Source organism: Oryctolagus cuniculus, chromosome 13 (genome assembly GCF_964237555.1).
Source record: "Oryctolagus cuniculus chromosome 13, mOryCun1.1, whole genome shotgun sequence".
NCBI lineage: Eukaryota > Metazoa > Chordata > Mammalia > Lagomorpha > Leporidae > Oryctolagus > Oryctolagus cuniculus.
This window is the reverse complement of record NC_091444.1, coordinates 1,102,557-1,118,253: the sequence shown is the minus strand read 5'-3', so window position 1 is coordinate 1,118,253 and position 15,697 is coordinate 1,102,557. Positions and strand designations below refer to the sequence as shown.

Sequence of the window (15,697 nt, the reverse complement as noted above, 5' to 3'; positions counted from 1 at the left end):
CCCCCTTCAGCCCCATGTTAATAAACGTGCGAAGAAGCCGGAGACTTAGGGCGGGGCCATGGCTCTCTTGGTTAATCCTCTGCCTGCAGCACCGGCATCCCATATGGGCACCGGGTTCTAGTCTCGGTTGCTCCTCTTCCAGTCCAGCTCTCTGCTGTGGCCAGGGAAGGCAGTGGAGGATGGCCCAAGTGCTTGGGCCCTGCACCTGCATGGGAGACCAGGAGGAGGCACCTGAACCAACGGAACCAACGGAAGGAAGACCTTTCTCTGTCTCTGTCTCTCACTGTTTAACTCTGTCTGTCAAATAAAAAAAATAATAAAATAAATTAAAAAAAGAAAAGAAAAGAAGCCGGAGACTTAGACCCGCGCTCAGGACAGGAGCTGAGAGGGGCGGATGTTGGATTTGTTGAAGGTTTCAGAGCATTTACGTCAATCTGTTTAAGGAATGGAAGGAAAGCATGATTGTGGAAATCAGGAAAATACAGTCAGCAAACACAGGGAATTCGAAGAGAAGCGAAGACTGACAAAGGGGGCTGGTGTTACAGCGGAGCTGATCCAGCTGCCCCCTGTGGCGTCGCATCCCATGAGGGTGCCGGTTCAAATCCCGCTGCCCCTCTTCCGATCCAGTTCCCTGCGGTGGCCTGGGAAAGCAGCAGAAGATGGCCCAAGCGTGGGGGGCCCTGCACCCGCGTGGGAGGCCCGGAAGAAGCTCCTGGCTCCTGGCTTTGGCCTGGCCCAGCCCCGTCTGTTGCGGCCATTTAGGGAGTGAATCAGCAGATGGAAGACCTCTCTCTCTCTAACTCTCCTTTCAAATAAAGCTGTTTTAAAAAGTACAAAACTATGAGAAAGAATCAAAGATTTTAGGATTCAGCTCTGAAATGCAAAGCGCTCACGAGGCAGCACTGAGGTCCTGGGCAGCCTGGCCGACTGCTGGCTGGACTGTTAGGAAACTCGACCCCGTTCACCGTGCCGCCTCACGGCGGTGAGAGCAACCGTCCAGGAAGCTAGATGCAGTGGCGACGCGGGTCAGGAGGGGCCTGCCAGCGCAGGTGGGCCGTGGGAACCAGGGCTACTTGTGAGGGAGGAAGCCAGAGTGACAGCCTCACAGGAGGTAAAGGACAGCGGGAGGGGCCGAGCCCAGCTGCGGAGACTTCCCGGAGGGAACGAGGGACGGGAGAGAGGCAGACAGCAGCCCTGTCGTGCGCTTTCTACCGAGATCCTGGAGAGGGCGCGTGATGGAGCTCGCCAGGGCCGAGTTTTCCGACGTCAGATACGACAGCGGCGCACAGATGCAGCAGGCCCGGGGGCCCTCACACGCTCCTGCCTGACCTCAGGCCTCCCCGCTTGCAGAGCTATGAGAAAAGAATTCCTGGGGCCGGCGCTGTGGCGAGGCGGGCAATGCCGCCTGCAGTGCCGACACCCCATGTGGGCGCCGGTTCTAGTCCTGGCTGCTCCTCTTCTGACCCAGCTCCCTGCTGTGGCCTGGGAAGGCAGAAGATGGCCCAAGTCCTTGGGCCCCTGCACCCATGTGGGAGACCTGGAAGAAGCTCCTGGCTTCGGATTGGCGCAGCTTTGCCGTTATGGCCATCTGGGGACTGAACCAGCAGATAGAAGACCTCTCTCTCTCTCTCTCTCTCACTCTGCCTTTTAAATAAATAAGTGAATATGCAAGGTTTGGAACTGCAGTCCAGTATTATACCTGGAAACATCAGCATCTGTTTTTCAGCAACTGATAGACCAGGCAGACATGAACTAAGGAAGGTGGTGGTTGATCTGAGCGGCCTTGTCCATCAGGGTGACATCTCTGAGTCACTGAGCGGCCTTGTCTACAGGGTGACACCTGTAGAGTGAGTCATGGGCGGCCTTGTCCGTCAGGGTGACACCTGTAGAGTCAGTCACTGGGCGGCCTTGTCCATCAGGGTGACATCTCTGAGTCACTGGGTGGCCTTGTCCATCAGGGTGACACCTGTAGAGTCAGTCACTGGGTGGCCTTGTCTGTCAGAGTGACACCTGTAGAGTCAGTCCCTTGGGTGGCCTTGTCCATCAGGGTGACACCTGTAGAGTGAGTCATGGGCGGCCTTGTCCGTCAGGGTGACACCTGTAGAGTCAGTCACTGGGTGGCCTTGTCCGTCAGGGTGACACCTGTAGAGTCAGTCACTGGGCGGCCTTGTCCGTCAGGGTGACACCTGTAGAGTCAGTCACTGGGCGGCCTTGTCCGTCAGGGTGACACCTGTAGAGTCAGTCACTTGGGTGGCCTTGTCCATCAGGGTGACACCTGTAGAGTGAGTCATGGGCGGCCTTGTCCGTCAGGGTGACACCTGTAGAGTCAGTCACTGGGCGGCCTTGTCCATCAGGGTGACATCTCTGAGTCACTGGGTGGCCTTGTCCATCAGGGTGACACCTGTAGAGTCAGTCACTGGGTGGCCTTGTCTGTCAGAGTGACACCTGTAGAGTCAGTCCCTTGGGTGGCCTTGTCCATCAGGGTGACACCTGTAGAGTGAGTCATGGGCGGCCTTGTCCGTCAGGGTGACACCTGTAGAGTCAGTCACTGGGTGGCCTTGTCCGTCAGGGTGACACCTGTAGAGTCAGTCACTCGGCGGCCTTGTCCGTCAGGGTGACACCCGTAGAGTGAGTCACTGGGCGGCCTTGTCCATCAGGGTGACACCTGTAGAGTGAGTCATGGGCGGCCTTGTCCGTCAAGGTGACACCTGTAGAGTGAGTCATGGGCTGCCTTGTCAGGGTGACATCTCTGTCAGTCACTGGGCGGAAACAGGATACACAGTCTTCTCACACTCTACAGGACTTTTACCTAGAGGCTCATCTTTTGGGCCATGAAACTCAACTCAACAAATTTAAAAGAATAGAATATATATTCTCAGAATACAGTGGAATGAAAGGAAATCACCAACAGAAAAATAACAGCAAAATTTCCTAAATATGTGGATTTTAACATTCTTACATAACACACGAGTCAAAGAAGTCTCAATATAAATAAAAGTTTAAGTGAAAATACCAAAATTTTGCGATGCAGAAAAAGCCTTTGGGAGGTAATTAACAGCTGTAATGCGTAGACGATAGGACTTCAAAAGGTTCCTGAGAGCCCAGATTAAAAGCTATGCAGGAATTCAAACTCTTGCACCAAAATAACAGATTTAATTTCATGAGCTTACTGAAGTATTCTCATATTAGAACAGAGAGAAGCGACCGGTGCTGTGGCACAGTGGGTTAACGCCCTGGCCTGAAGCACCAGCATCCTATATGGGCGCTGGTTCTAGTCCCGGCTGCTCCACTTCCGATCCAGCTCTCTGCTGTGGCCTGGGAAAGCAATAGAAGATGGCCCAAGTGCTTGGGCCCTGCACCCACGTAGGAGACCTGAAAGAAGCTCCTGGCTCCTGGCTTCGGATCGGCACAGCTCTGGCCATTGCGGCCAAGTGGGGAGTGAATCAGTGAATGGAAGACCTCTCTCTCTCTCTCTACCTCTCCTTCTCTCTCTGTGTAGCTCTTTGAAATAAATAAATCTTAAAAAAAAAAAGAAGACATGAACTCAATAACCCAAGCTTCCACTTGAGGAATTAGAGAAAGAACAGTTAAAACCCAAAGCAGGCAGAAGAAAGGGGATAAAAATTAGAGCCGAGATGAATGAGCTGAGAACAGGAAAACATGGGAGAAAAACTGCTGAGCCAAAGCCGCTTCCTTGGGAAGCTCCGTGACCGTGGTGACCGTGGCCAGGCTAAGCAGCCCCGGGACAGCGCTGGCTGCGCACGCGGCACACTGAAGCACACAGCTCTCCTCCCAGGGCTCAGCCGCCACTGCCGATCGCCTGGGTTAATAAGAGCAAATTTGATAACTTAGACAAATTGGGCCAAATCAGAGAGGAGCAAGTAGAAATCTGAGTAAGACTATATTCAATATATTAAGTCAGGAGCTGGCGCTGTGGCTCACTTGGTTAATCCTCCACCTGTGGCGCCGGCATCCCATATGGGTGCCGGGTTCTGGTCCTGGTTGCTCCTCTTCCAGTCCAGCTCTCTGCTGTGTCCCGGGAAGGCAGTGGAGGATGGCCCGAGTGCTTGGGCCCCTGCACCTGCATGGGAGACCAGGGGGAGGCACCTGGCTCCTGGCTTTGGATCAGCGTAGCTCCAACCATGGCGGCCATTTGGGAGGTGAACCAACAGAGGGAGGACCTTTCTCTCTGTCTCTTTCTCTCTCATTGTCTAACTCTATCTGTCCAAATATATATATATATATATATATATATATATTGTCAATAATCAATAGCCTTTCAAAAACAGAAAGCACCAGGCCAGCAGGAGTTTAGAAATAAAATTTGCTCCAAAGATCTTCCAGGGTAGAAGTCTCCCAGGAAAAGGCCCAGCCACCCACTGCAGAGCCCGGCTTCCCACCAAGTGCTCTGGGGCTGCGGCCCGGGTTCCAGCACACCCAGCCTGGCTTCTGCTGAGGAGGACACTGGCCAAAGGCGGGGCCAGCCAGCCAGCAGTGCGGGCGGCCGCAGTGAGCCCTGTCAGGACAGCTGCCTCGCAAGGGCGTGGCCTGGTGACCAGAGCCCTCCCACCGGGCCGCCCCCCAGGCGCCGTCCGAGACCCAGTCTCCATCCGCAGTCCACGGCTGCTGACAGGAATCCACTCGTGGTGAGCAGAAGACTTCGAGTTTCAACATCAAGTCCTTCTCAACCCGTAACAGGCCTCATCGATTCGAACTAAGCTCAGGACTTTGAGACTTGTAGAACGAGATGGAAGAGGAAAGCCAAGAGACCGCGCGTCTGACAGGGCTCTTCGGCCCTAACGACAGCTGTGGTCCCTGAGCGAGTGAAAATGCTGGCGTGGACCTGGTTCAATCAAAAATTGCTCTGCAGAGAGACATTGTTGAGAGAGTGAAAAAACAAGCTACAATTTGGGAGAAAACACTTGCAAAACACAAGTTTGATATAAAAAAAACAAGACAGATGACCCAACTGAAAGTGTGCGAACGATTTGGAGGTATCAGCCAGGCAGACGCCCAGAAGGCCGAGAAGCGTCTGGACAGATGCTCGGCAGCCTTTGTCTTAGGAGGCTGCCGCCCGCTCGCCAGGAGCGCCGAGCGCCGAGCGCCGATGGCGGGGGAACAGCAGCGGAGACCGGGCGCTGGCGGCTGGGCTGCACGGCGGTACCAACTCCTACGAGACTGAGTTTCCTGCAGAGCTCATCATAGTTCATGCGATCCAGCAGCTGCACTCCTAGCTGCGATTTTACTCAACTAATTTTTTTAAAGATTTATTTAGCTTATTTGGAAGCCAGACTTACAGAGAGAGAGAGAGAGAGAGATCTTCCATTCGGTGGTTCACCCCCCAAATGGCTGCGATGGCTGGAGCTGAGCTGACCCACAGCCAGGAGCCAGGAGCTTCTCCCAGGTCTCCCACGTGGGTGCAGGGGTCTAAGCACTTTGGCCATCTGCTGCTTTCCCAAGCGCATTAGCAGGGAGCTGGATCGGAAGTGGAGCAGTTGGGATTTAACTGGCACGCATATGGGATGCCGACACTGTAGGCGCTGCCTTAACACGCCATGCCTCAGTATCGGCCCCTCAACTAACTTTAAAAAAAAATGTCCACATAAAAACCTGGACAGAAATAAAAATAACTTTTTAAAAATTATTTTTATTTATTTGAAAGACAGAAAGAGAGGTAGAGCCAAAGAGAGAGGTCTTCCGTCTGCTGGTTCACTCCCCAAATGGCTGCAATGGCCTGAGCTGAGATGATCCAAAGTCAGGAGCGTCTTCCTGGCCTCCCACGTGGGTGCGGGGGCCCAGGGTCCTGGGACATGTTCCTCTGCCTTCCCAGGCCATGGCAGAGAGCAGGCTCGGAAGTGGAGCAGCCGGACCTGAGCCGGCGTCCATATGAGATGCGGCACTGTGGGCCAGGCTTTCACCTGCGGTACCACAGCGCCGGCCCCTAAGAAGAAGTTTAAGCCGTCTGAATAAAGCAAGCCAACAGAGTAAGCAGCCCGGATTACGTGGGCCAGTGCTCAGCGAGACCCAACCTGCCCCAGCTGACTGAAGCGGAAGCGTGAACTGTGGCAAGGAAGCGATTGGCTGAGCGAGGGACAAGCCGCCACGGAGGAAGCCAGGACTGACGTCGTCACGGAGCGTCTGGCACGCGTGGACAGCGTTCACAGGGACTCTGCCCCCGGAGGGAGCGCTGCTTCCCCGGCTATTCTGCACCAGCAGCCTTACTCTGATGTCGAAACTGGGACATCGCAGACCCGGTCTCCAGAAAGGTCCCAACACACGGAACTCAGCCGCAGAGGAAAGGGGTCGGACACGATGACCTGTGGAATGTGTCCCAGACGTGCAAGGTTGACTTAACGTGAAAATCCACCCGTGCGGCGCTGTGTGATGTTACTGCAATGTGACGCTTATGGAACAATGGACAGGAGTCACATGACCGCCTCACCAGACAGGAAAAGTTCACTTGCAATTCAGCACCCTTCCTGATAAAAACTCTCAAGAAGTTTGGAAAGAAGGGATTCTCCTTCAAGGCTGTCTGTGAACACCCACAGCTGGCCTCGCACTCTGGGCACAAAATGGACGGTTCCTCCTCCACCCCGGAGTGAGACCCTGATGTCCGCTCCACCTCTTCGGTTCAGATCTCACCAGCGGTTCTGGCCAGAGCACTTGGCAAGGAGACGGGGGAAAGGGCACCAGGCTGGAGGGGAAGCGTTACCTCTGTCCCTGGGGCTGTGTCTCGGGCTAGGAAATGCCATGGCGAGACAGTAGGCAGCAGTAAGCAGAAGGTGTGCTGAGAGACAAGGGTGTGAAAGGATTTCAGAGCTGGCCGAGTTACAACAGACACGAGGGGTAGATGGAAGTGATTCCGCTTTCGAATTCCAAGAAAGAAGCAGAGAAACCGGAGGTTTCCACCCAGTGCTGAGAACGGAGATGGGGGATTCAGACGCCACAGTCACTCGGAAGTTTCTAGCGACCGGAGGGCGCTGCTGCACGGGGCCGGCAGCCACGCTCGCGGGTCCACTGGCACGGGAGGCCTGCATGCGTGTGTTTCTGGCGCCTTTACTCCGAGGCCGCCCAGCCGTGCAGGGGCTGAGAGCGTGAGTATTCCGTGGCGATCAGACGCGCGGCGCCACTCATGGGCAGGGAGAGACGTGCAGGGCGCTTGCATGCGTGTTACCAGCTCTGGCGTTCCACGCAGGGCAGAACGACGGAGGCGGTCAGAGGGCTCCTGGGGAGGGGGAGACAAGGCCGTGAGTCTGCCCTGCACGAGGCCAGCGTGGGTCGCACCTTTCCTCTCCCATTTGACCAAACTCCCGGAGCGGACAGCACCGAGAGCCGGCCCTGCTGTAACGCACGGACTCGGGATAGAGATGCACCAGGCAGGCTCCTCCACTGGGGCAGGTGCGCCGCCGGGTGGGCGGAGGGCGAGGAACACGTGGGAGCTCTCTGCGCCTCTTGCTCACTTCGGCTGTGAATTTAAAAGGAGGACAGCAGAGCCCCATGATGACAGGAAGCAGGTGGGCTTTACCCTGCACAGACGCGCCAGGACAGCATCCTGGGCTGGGAGTGCTGCATCCGTCACGGTGACCGAACCAGGTGTGCACCCGGGGGCGACTGCACGGAACAGCCCGCGGGAAAGTCTTAGCTGCACGCAAGCCACGTGCAGTACGTTGGATTTGAGAAATCGTATATTTATCTTTGACTCTAAGCCAGGAGGGCATAACTGCTCGGGGTCCTGGAAGGTGGAGGACGCCACTCGAGGCAGGTCACGGTGTGGCACGTGGCGGACAAGGGGAGTGGTCTGTTTCTCAAGACTGTGACCACTCAGTCAAGTGGTGTGGAAATGGGCAGTGGGCTTGATTTGGTAATGTTTACCCAAACGTTTGCTTTGGAGGACACTGCTAAGATATTGAGATTCAAACCTGAGTGACTTGCATGGGAAATTGTTAGAAACTCTTTCTGGAACTCCTAAGCTACACAAAGAATATTTGATAATTGGGACATAAGCTAAAAAAATTGGTATGAAAGCTACACCTCCTTTGCATCAAGCAGTAATCAGAGTGCCACAGAAGCTGAAGGGTTAATGCTAAGGCCCTGACTGGTGCATCCCTGTCTCCTGTCAGTCAGTGGCTGTTCTGACGGTTTCCGGACTCTCTTTTGGAGAGGCAGAAATGATTGAGAGAGCACTCGGGACAAGTACAAAAAGCTGAAAGAAGGGAAAGAATGGATTTGCCAGAAGTGCCGGACAGCAATGGTACACACACAGCTGAGAAGCCAGACTCTTCTGCGGGGGGAGACGTCCAACTTAGCTCTGAAACCACCTGCTAACTGAACGTGGTCTCCACAACGAGGCGTGTTCCAAAACCTGCTTCTCCCCAGACCTGTGCTGTGTGTTGTGTGAGTCCAAACCTCTGGGTTACGAGAGGACAGACAGCAGGGATTCACACCAAGACAGCAGGGATTCCCACTGAGACAGCGGGGGTTCCCACCTAGACAGCGGGGGTTCCCACCGAGACAGCGGGGATTCCCACCAAGACAGTGGGGGTTCCCACCGAGACAGCAGGGGTTCCCACTGAGACAGCAGGGATTCCCACCGAGACAGCAGGGATTCCCACCTAGACAGCGGGGGTTCCCACTGAGACAGCGGGGGTTCCCACCTAGACAGCAGATTCCCACTGAGACAGCAGGACTTCCCACCGAGACAGCAGGGATTCCCACCGAGACAGCGGGGATTCCCACCGAGACAGCAGGGATTCCCACCGAGACAGCAGGGGTTCCCACCGAGACAGCGGGGGTTCCCACCGAGACAGCGGGGATTCCCACCGAGACAGCGGGGATTCCCACCGAGACAAAAGGGGTTCCCACCGAGACAGCAGGACTTCCCACCGAGACAGCAGGACTTCCCACCGAGACAGCGGGGATTCCCACCTAGACAGCAGGGGTTCCCACCGAGACAGCAGGGGTTCCCACCGAGACAGCAGATTCCCACCGAGACAGCAGGGATTCCCACCGAGACAGCGGGGGTTCCCACCGAGACAGTAGGGGTTCCCACTGAGACAGCAGACTCCCACCAAGACATCAGGGATTCCCACCAAGACAGCAGGGGTTCCCACGCCCGAGGGAGCTGAGGCAGTGGGTGCCCAGCTACAGCCCAGTAAAAGGACGAGTTCATGTTTAGGGGTGGACATGGAGTTAACTAGATCTTGATCTTTGCGTTGCTCTCGAGTGGCTGTTACGGTCAGAAATCTTCCAGCCAATAAACCGATTTCTCTCAGGTGCTCGTGCCAAGTTATTTACTAAGTAAGGATGGTTTGAGCATTCCCCACGTTAACTTAATAACAAATATTTTCAACTGCAGAGTTCATGGACCTTTTTTTCCAAGAATTCTGAGACGCAGGAAAGGAAAGAGAGACCTCGGGAAGACTATAACACATATTGTCGCCAAAGTGATGACGACTGAGATGGTAAGACACGCCTTGTTCTTGTTCACGCACCTTCGGCTGCACCGGTCAGAAAAGCAGCCCCCCAGGCTCCTCCCAGCGGTTAGCCCAGGGCCGTCCGCTGAGGACTGACCCTGTTGCCAGGTACCTTGCTGGTTGCTAAGGTGACGATGCCACAGATGTGAGAGAGAACTTGAACCAGACCTGCAGCCATGGTTCTTTATACATTCAAGTGTGGATGCAGTGTGGACCAGAGGCGGCTGCAATTGCAGCTAAACCTACAGGACAAATATAAATGTCACCAGCCATGAGCAAAAACGTCCTGCGACAGAGTGACTGTCCCAGCCCGCCAGCTCCTCAGCGGCGTCTCCCATCTCTCCCCGTCTCTGTATTTTCCCGTCTTCCGTCCTCTCAGTCGCTGCTGTGCCCTCTACGGTCTCCAAGTGTTCGGTGCCTGTCTTTCTCCTGCACTCATCTCCCCCATAGCCTCCTGTGTGTGCCTGGGATCCAGGATGCGCACCGAGACCACACCTTGGTTCTCAGCCCCAGCCAGGCGTGCGGCTGCCCCCTGCTCACGCCCACGTCGACGCAAACGTCTGTTCTACAGCTCTGCTTCCGTGAGCGCACCGCCGTCTCCACAGCTGTGGGTGCTAACTTCCTGGGATTTATCTCAGTCATCCCCCTCAGTAAGGAACGCCACAGCAGGGTGCGAGCTGGGGCGCTTCCTCTGCGGGATGAGCCACTAGGCACCCTGCAGGGATCAGTTTCCCGTCCTTTCCGCAGAAAAACACCTTCCCGGCCTTGTCGAACAGTTAGACTGCTGGCACCCTGCGCTTTTCCTAACTGGCAGGTCCCCCCTTCCGGACGCCCTGTAAGTACTGCTCCTGGCTCGCTCAATCGCTCGCTCACTCTCTCTCTCTCTGAAATCAGCTCTTGATCGAGCCACCAAGCTGCTGCAGGGCCAACGGTGGCGCCGGGCACTTGCTGTGGACTCAGGAAGTGGGGCCTATGTCGAACTGGAGGCGGCCACGGGGCTGGGGCGCAGTGGCGACAGGGCAAGCCGCCTTTTGGACTGCCTCTCATCTGCTATCCAAATCAGGTCTATTATGGTCAACGAAATTCATTTTTCAATTGCTTATTTGACTATTCAGTAACGTAAATTATCCCACCAGCATCTTTTAAAACACCTGTTTGTAGAAGTAAGCCATGCATTTGCTTTTATCTCTAATCATTTTATAATTTTTACTTTTTTGTTATACAATTTGTTCTGGTTTTATATTCTTGAGTTCCCCACCCAAGGGTGAGAAAAGTCTTTTATTTTTATCCATGAGCAGCTTGGTAGTCATCCCAAGGGCAAGAGGCCAGCGCGGGCCTCCGCAGAGGCCGACAAAGGGCTGGGGTCGATGGGGTCACAGCTGTGCCCCTCGCCCTTACCCACCGTCCCAGGCGCCTTGCTCAGTGCCCGCCCCTCACCTCACAGTGCCGGCCACTGCACACTGTGTGCCACTAAGCCTGAGGCCACGTGACAGCTGTGTTGCTGGAGCAGGCTGCAGACCGCCTCGGAACGTGTTTCCTCCTGCCAGGTTGTTCGAAGAAGAGGGAGATGGAATGTGTGCCCCAGGCTGGTGTCCACGCGAGGGATGTAAAGCCAGGCTCGGCTCTGCCGCTGACTGCAGGTGCAGGGCCCAGGCGCCTCTGGGAGCGCGCAGCCTGGTGCCTGGGCTCGGCTCTGCCGCTGACAGCAGGTGCAGCCCGGTGCCTGGGCTCGGCTCTGCCGCTGACTGCAGGTGCAGGGCCCAGGCGCCTCTGGGAGCGCGCAGCCTGGTGCCTGGGCTCGAGGCCGGCAGGAGCAGTGGTTTCCTCTTGTTGAGCACAGGTCTCTGGGCTGTGGCTCCTTTCTTATGTTTTTCCGAAGAGTTTCATGGAAAAACTATGGTGTGGCAGTGGAGACATAAGCCTGCTTTTTTTTTTTTAAGATTTATTTTATTTATTTGATAGGCAGAATTAGAGAAGGAGAGATCTTCCATCCCCTGGTTCCCCCCCAGATGGCCGCAGCAACCGCGTTTAGGTCAGGCTGAAGCCAGGAGCCAGGAGTTTCTTCCAGGTTTCCCACGCAGGTGCGGGGGCCCAAGCACGTGGGCCATCCTCCACTGCTATCCCAGGCCATTAGCAGGGAACTGGATGGGAAGTGGAGCAGCCGGGACTTGAACGGGCGCCCACGTGGGATGCTGGCACCACAGATAGCACCTTAAACCATGATGCCAGAAGAGCCCGCAAGACACGGGCCTTGAATCTTAAAAATCTGAGTTTGACTCAAGGTTTTGCTTCCTACTATTTATGTGAAATTAAATAAATTACCTGTTTTTTTTTTTTTTTTTCATATTTCTTGATCTGTAAAAGAGAGTGACGGAATCTGTCCCCTAGGGAGTTAGACCTACGTGAACAGTCACGTGGGCCCTAGTGTCCAGTACACAAAACTGAACGCCTTCGCTGTGGCCGCCCTGCTGTTCGTGCCCGGGGGCGGAGCCGTGTCACTGCAGTGGCGGCTTTGCTTCCTCCTTCCCAGCGCACTCGCTTGTCCTCTCTCCTGCCAGTTGCTTTGCCGGAAACGTCAGTTCAGTGTTGAGCGCCAGCGGTCCAGGCGGGCGCCCTTGTCTTTCTCCTGACCTCGGGGATCTTACCAGAAGACTTGGCAGCACCTAGCGCCCAGCACCCAGGTCTTTAAAGAGGCGATGACGTGAAAATGCAGCCACTGGGGTTTGGGCAGAGAAGGTGACGGCAGGGCCGTGCACAGAGATGAGCGGGTGCGGGGCAGCCGAGGAAGCCACGGGAGCTGAGAGGGCTGGGAAGAAACCAAGCTGCTGGCAGCTCCGTCTCGTGGGAAAATGTCTGCTTCTGAAGTCCCCGGTCCATCGTGTTTTATAACGGCAGCCCTGGGAGACAACACCTGGGGTGGCTGTCAGCTCTCAGCGCTGAGTGTGGTGGTGCTGTGGGCTTTCCATACACTCTTTTGTCGTGTGAAGAAGCCCCCCGCCCCATTTCCTGAGTGTTTTCTCTTTTATCCTGAAACGCTGTTGGACTTTGTCAAATGCTGCTTCTCCAATCTGCCCCCTCTAGGGATATTTCATGGTGGGATTTTACGTGGATTGGTCTGTGGTTTTCATCTGGGCCTCTGGCTAGTGTGGTGGTAATTCTTTAGATGTTTGGTTGAATTTACCAGTGAAATGCCTTGTCCTGGATTTTCTTTGCTGGGAAGGTTTTTGTCGCTCCCCCTCTTCGTGGAGGAGTGACACTAAACCCTGCCTAGGCTTCATATCCGAGTCACGGCACCATTATGTCGCTCCCCGTCTTCGTGGAGGAACGACACAGGACCCTGCGCTGTTCTTTCGTCTGCTCGGCCCTCCCCGAGTTTGCTGCTGGTTCTTCCCGGGTTGGCTACCGTCCCTTCCACCTCCGTGGAAGGGCGGTTCCCCCTGGCCACTTTCCCCACTTCCGCAGGGGAGCGGCACACCACCGGCCGGCTCTCTCGGGGGCTGCACAGGTGTTCCTTCAGATAGATGTTCCCCCTAGATGTTCCTGGTGCATGTTGTCTCTCTCCTCCTTTATAGTCCTCTTCCACCAATCCCAACTCTGCTACCCACACGCCGAGTACGCTGCTCTCCTCCAATCAGGAGCAGGTCCTGCTGTTTATTGGTTGAACTGGAGGCAGCTGTGTAGAAGCTGCTTCCCTTCTCAGCGCCATATTGTGGGAGAGCAGATGCATAGAATAAGTCTTAATTCCAGTAACTTAGTCTAGTCCGAGTTGCTCCCAGTGGCTCCCCACAGTTTTGATTATCGACGTCATCTGTTTAGATTTTCCATTTGTTGAGTCAGTTTTGGAAATGTATATGTCCCTAGGAGTCTGGGTTCTAAGCTTTATTGGTGTACACTTGCTCACAGAATTCTCCTAAAGTCATCACGACTTGCATAAAGTCAACGGGAAGGTCCTCATTTGCACTCCCTCACTTGTGCCTTCTGTTTTATCTTAGCCAGTTTGGCTGAAAGTTTGTCAGTTTTGTGGATCTTCTCAAAAAACCAACTTCTGATTTCACTGATTCTGTTTTTAAGTTTAGGAGTTCAGTGACCTCTCCTTTAATCCTGCTGATTTTCTTCTGCGAGCTTTGGGCCTAGTGTGGTCTTCCTTTTCTAGTTTCTGAAGACATAAAATTGGGTTTTTGATTTGAGATTTTTTTAACTAACTTTAAAAATTATTCATTTTATTTATTTGGAAGGCAGAGAGAAAGAGAGAGAGAGAGAGAAGGTGAGAGGGAGAGAGAGAGGGAGAGAGGGAGAGAGAGGAAAAGAGAGAGGGAGAGAGGGAGAGAGAGAGAGAGACATCTCCCAATCTCCTGATTCACTCCCCAGAAACCAGAGAGAGAGAGAGAGAGAGATCTCCCAATCTCCTGATTCACTCCCCAGAAACCCACGAGAGAGAGAGAGAGAGAGAGAGAGAGATCTCCCAATCTCCTGATTCACTCCCCAGAAACCCACAATAGCCAGGGCTAGGCCAGGTTGCGCTCAATCCAGGTCTCCTGCATGGGTGCACCCACTTGAGCCGTCACCCGCTGCCCCCCGGGGTGCCCGGGGGCTCCTTAGAAGGAAGCTGGGATTAGCAGTGGAGCTGGGACTGGAACCCAAGTTCTCCAACATGGGACGCGGGTCTCTCAAGTAGCATCTGGAGTTCTGTGCCAAATGCCCACCACAAGATCTCTGCTTTAATTTGTAGGTTTTTCTGTTATAAATTCTCTCTGAGATCTGCTTCCACTGCATCCTTTAAATTTTGATATGTTGTCTTTTCATTTTCTCTCATCTCAAAGTATTTTCTACTTTCTCTTGTTATTTTATCTATGGATGAGAAATACAGCAACATATCATATTGGATTATGTTTCTTTATCTTTCTGTCAGCCTCCACCTTTTTTTTAAAAAAAGATTTATTTATATATTTGAGAGGCAGAGACAGAGGCAGAGGCAGAGGCAGAGGCAGAGAGAAATGTCTTCATCCACTGCTTCACTCCCCCGATGGCTGCAATGGCCAGAGCTGAACTGATCTAAGCCAGGAGCTTCTTCCGGGTCTCCCATGTGGGTGCAGGGCCCAAGCATTTGGGCCATCCTTCACTGCAATCCCAGGCCATACCAGAGAGCTGGACTGGAAGTGGAGCAGCCGGGACCAGAACAGGCCCCATATGGGATGTTGGCGCCGCAGGCGGAGGCTCAACCCATGATGCCACAGTGCCGGCCCCTCAGCCTCCATCTTTTAACTGATGATCTTAATCCACTAGGTTTAAGGTGGCTACTGATTTGTTTTCTACATTTCATCTTTTTTTGTTATTCAGCTCATTCAATACTGCCTCTAAAAGTGTTTGATAATTTTTTCTAGTGTACCATTTCAACTCATTCCTCATTTCCGTTTGTGTATTTTTTTGTTATATTCTTGGTGTTTACTGAGAGGATTACAACTCACATCCTACATCTAGTTTGAATTGATGTGAGATTAGTTTAATAACATACAAAAACTGTACTCCACAGAGCTCCATTCCCCCGTTGTCATCACAAACTACACTGCTGTACATTGTCTGCCTGTTGATAGAGTTATAATTATTGTTTTATACACTGCTTATTAAACTAATAGGAGTTAGAAATCAAGAATATAGTACTATTGCTTTATATTTACACGTGTGTTTACCTTTACTGGAAATTTTTATTTTTTCATTTGGTTTTGAGTTACTGTCTATTGTCCATTTAAGTCTGAAGGATTGCTAGCAGCACTTAGTGTGTTCAGACTTTCTTAGACTTGAGAATTTTAATTTTTTCTTCATTTTTAATGACCGGGTTTTCTGGGGCTGGCACTATGGTACAGCTGGTTAAGCTGCCACCTGCCACACCAGGATCCCATGTGATTGCTGCTCCACTTCTGACCCAGCTCCCTGCTAATGTGCCTGGGAAGACAGTGGGAGGTGGCACAAGTGTCTGAGTCCTTGCCACTCATTTTGGGAGTGAATTAGCAGATAGAAGATTGCTCTCTCTCTCTCTGTTTCTCCCTGTGTCTCTATAACTCTGCCTTTCAAACAAATAAATAATTTTAAAAAATTAGTTTTCTGAACATAAAATGCTTGGCTGACAATTTTTTCTTCTTTTGCACTTTTAATAGATCTTCCATTGCCTTCTGACTTCCATGGTTTCTGAAGAGAAATCAGCTGTCAGTCTTACCCAGCCAGCTGCT

The 15,697-nt window shown here is 53.3% G+C and overlaps 1 protein-coding gene across 1 annotated transcript in view; it reads left to right on the top strand.

Moving 5' to 3' along the window:
- The window catches only part of SHCBP1L (SHC binding and spindle associated 1 like), a 32,679-nt gene that overhangs the window by 6,379 nt on the left and 10,603 nt on the right, over positions 1 to 15,697 (top strand). Inside the window, exon 6 of the mRNA XM_051841417.2 lies at positions 9,356 to 9,461. Coding sequence (XP_051697377.2) covers positions 9,356 to 9,461 — 106 coding nt within the window. The remainder of the gene's footprint in view (positions 1 to 9,355; positions 9,462 to 15,697) is intronic.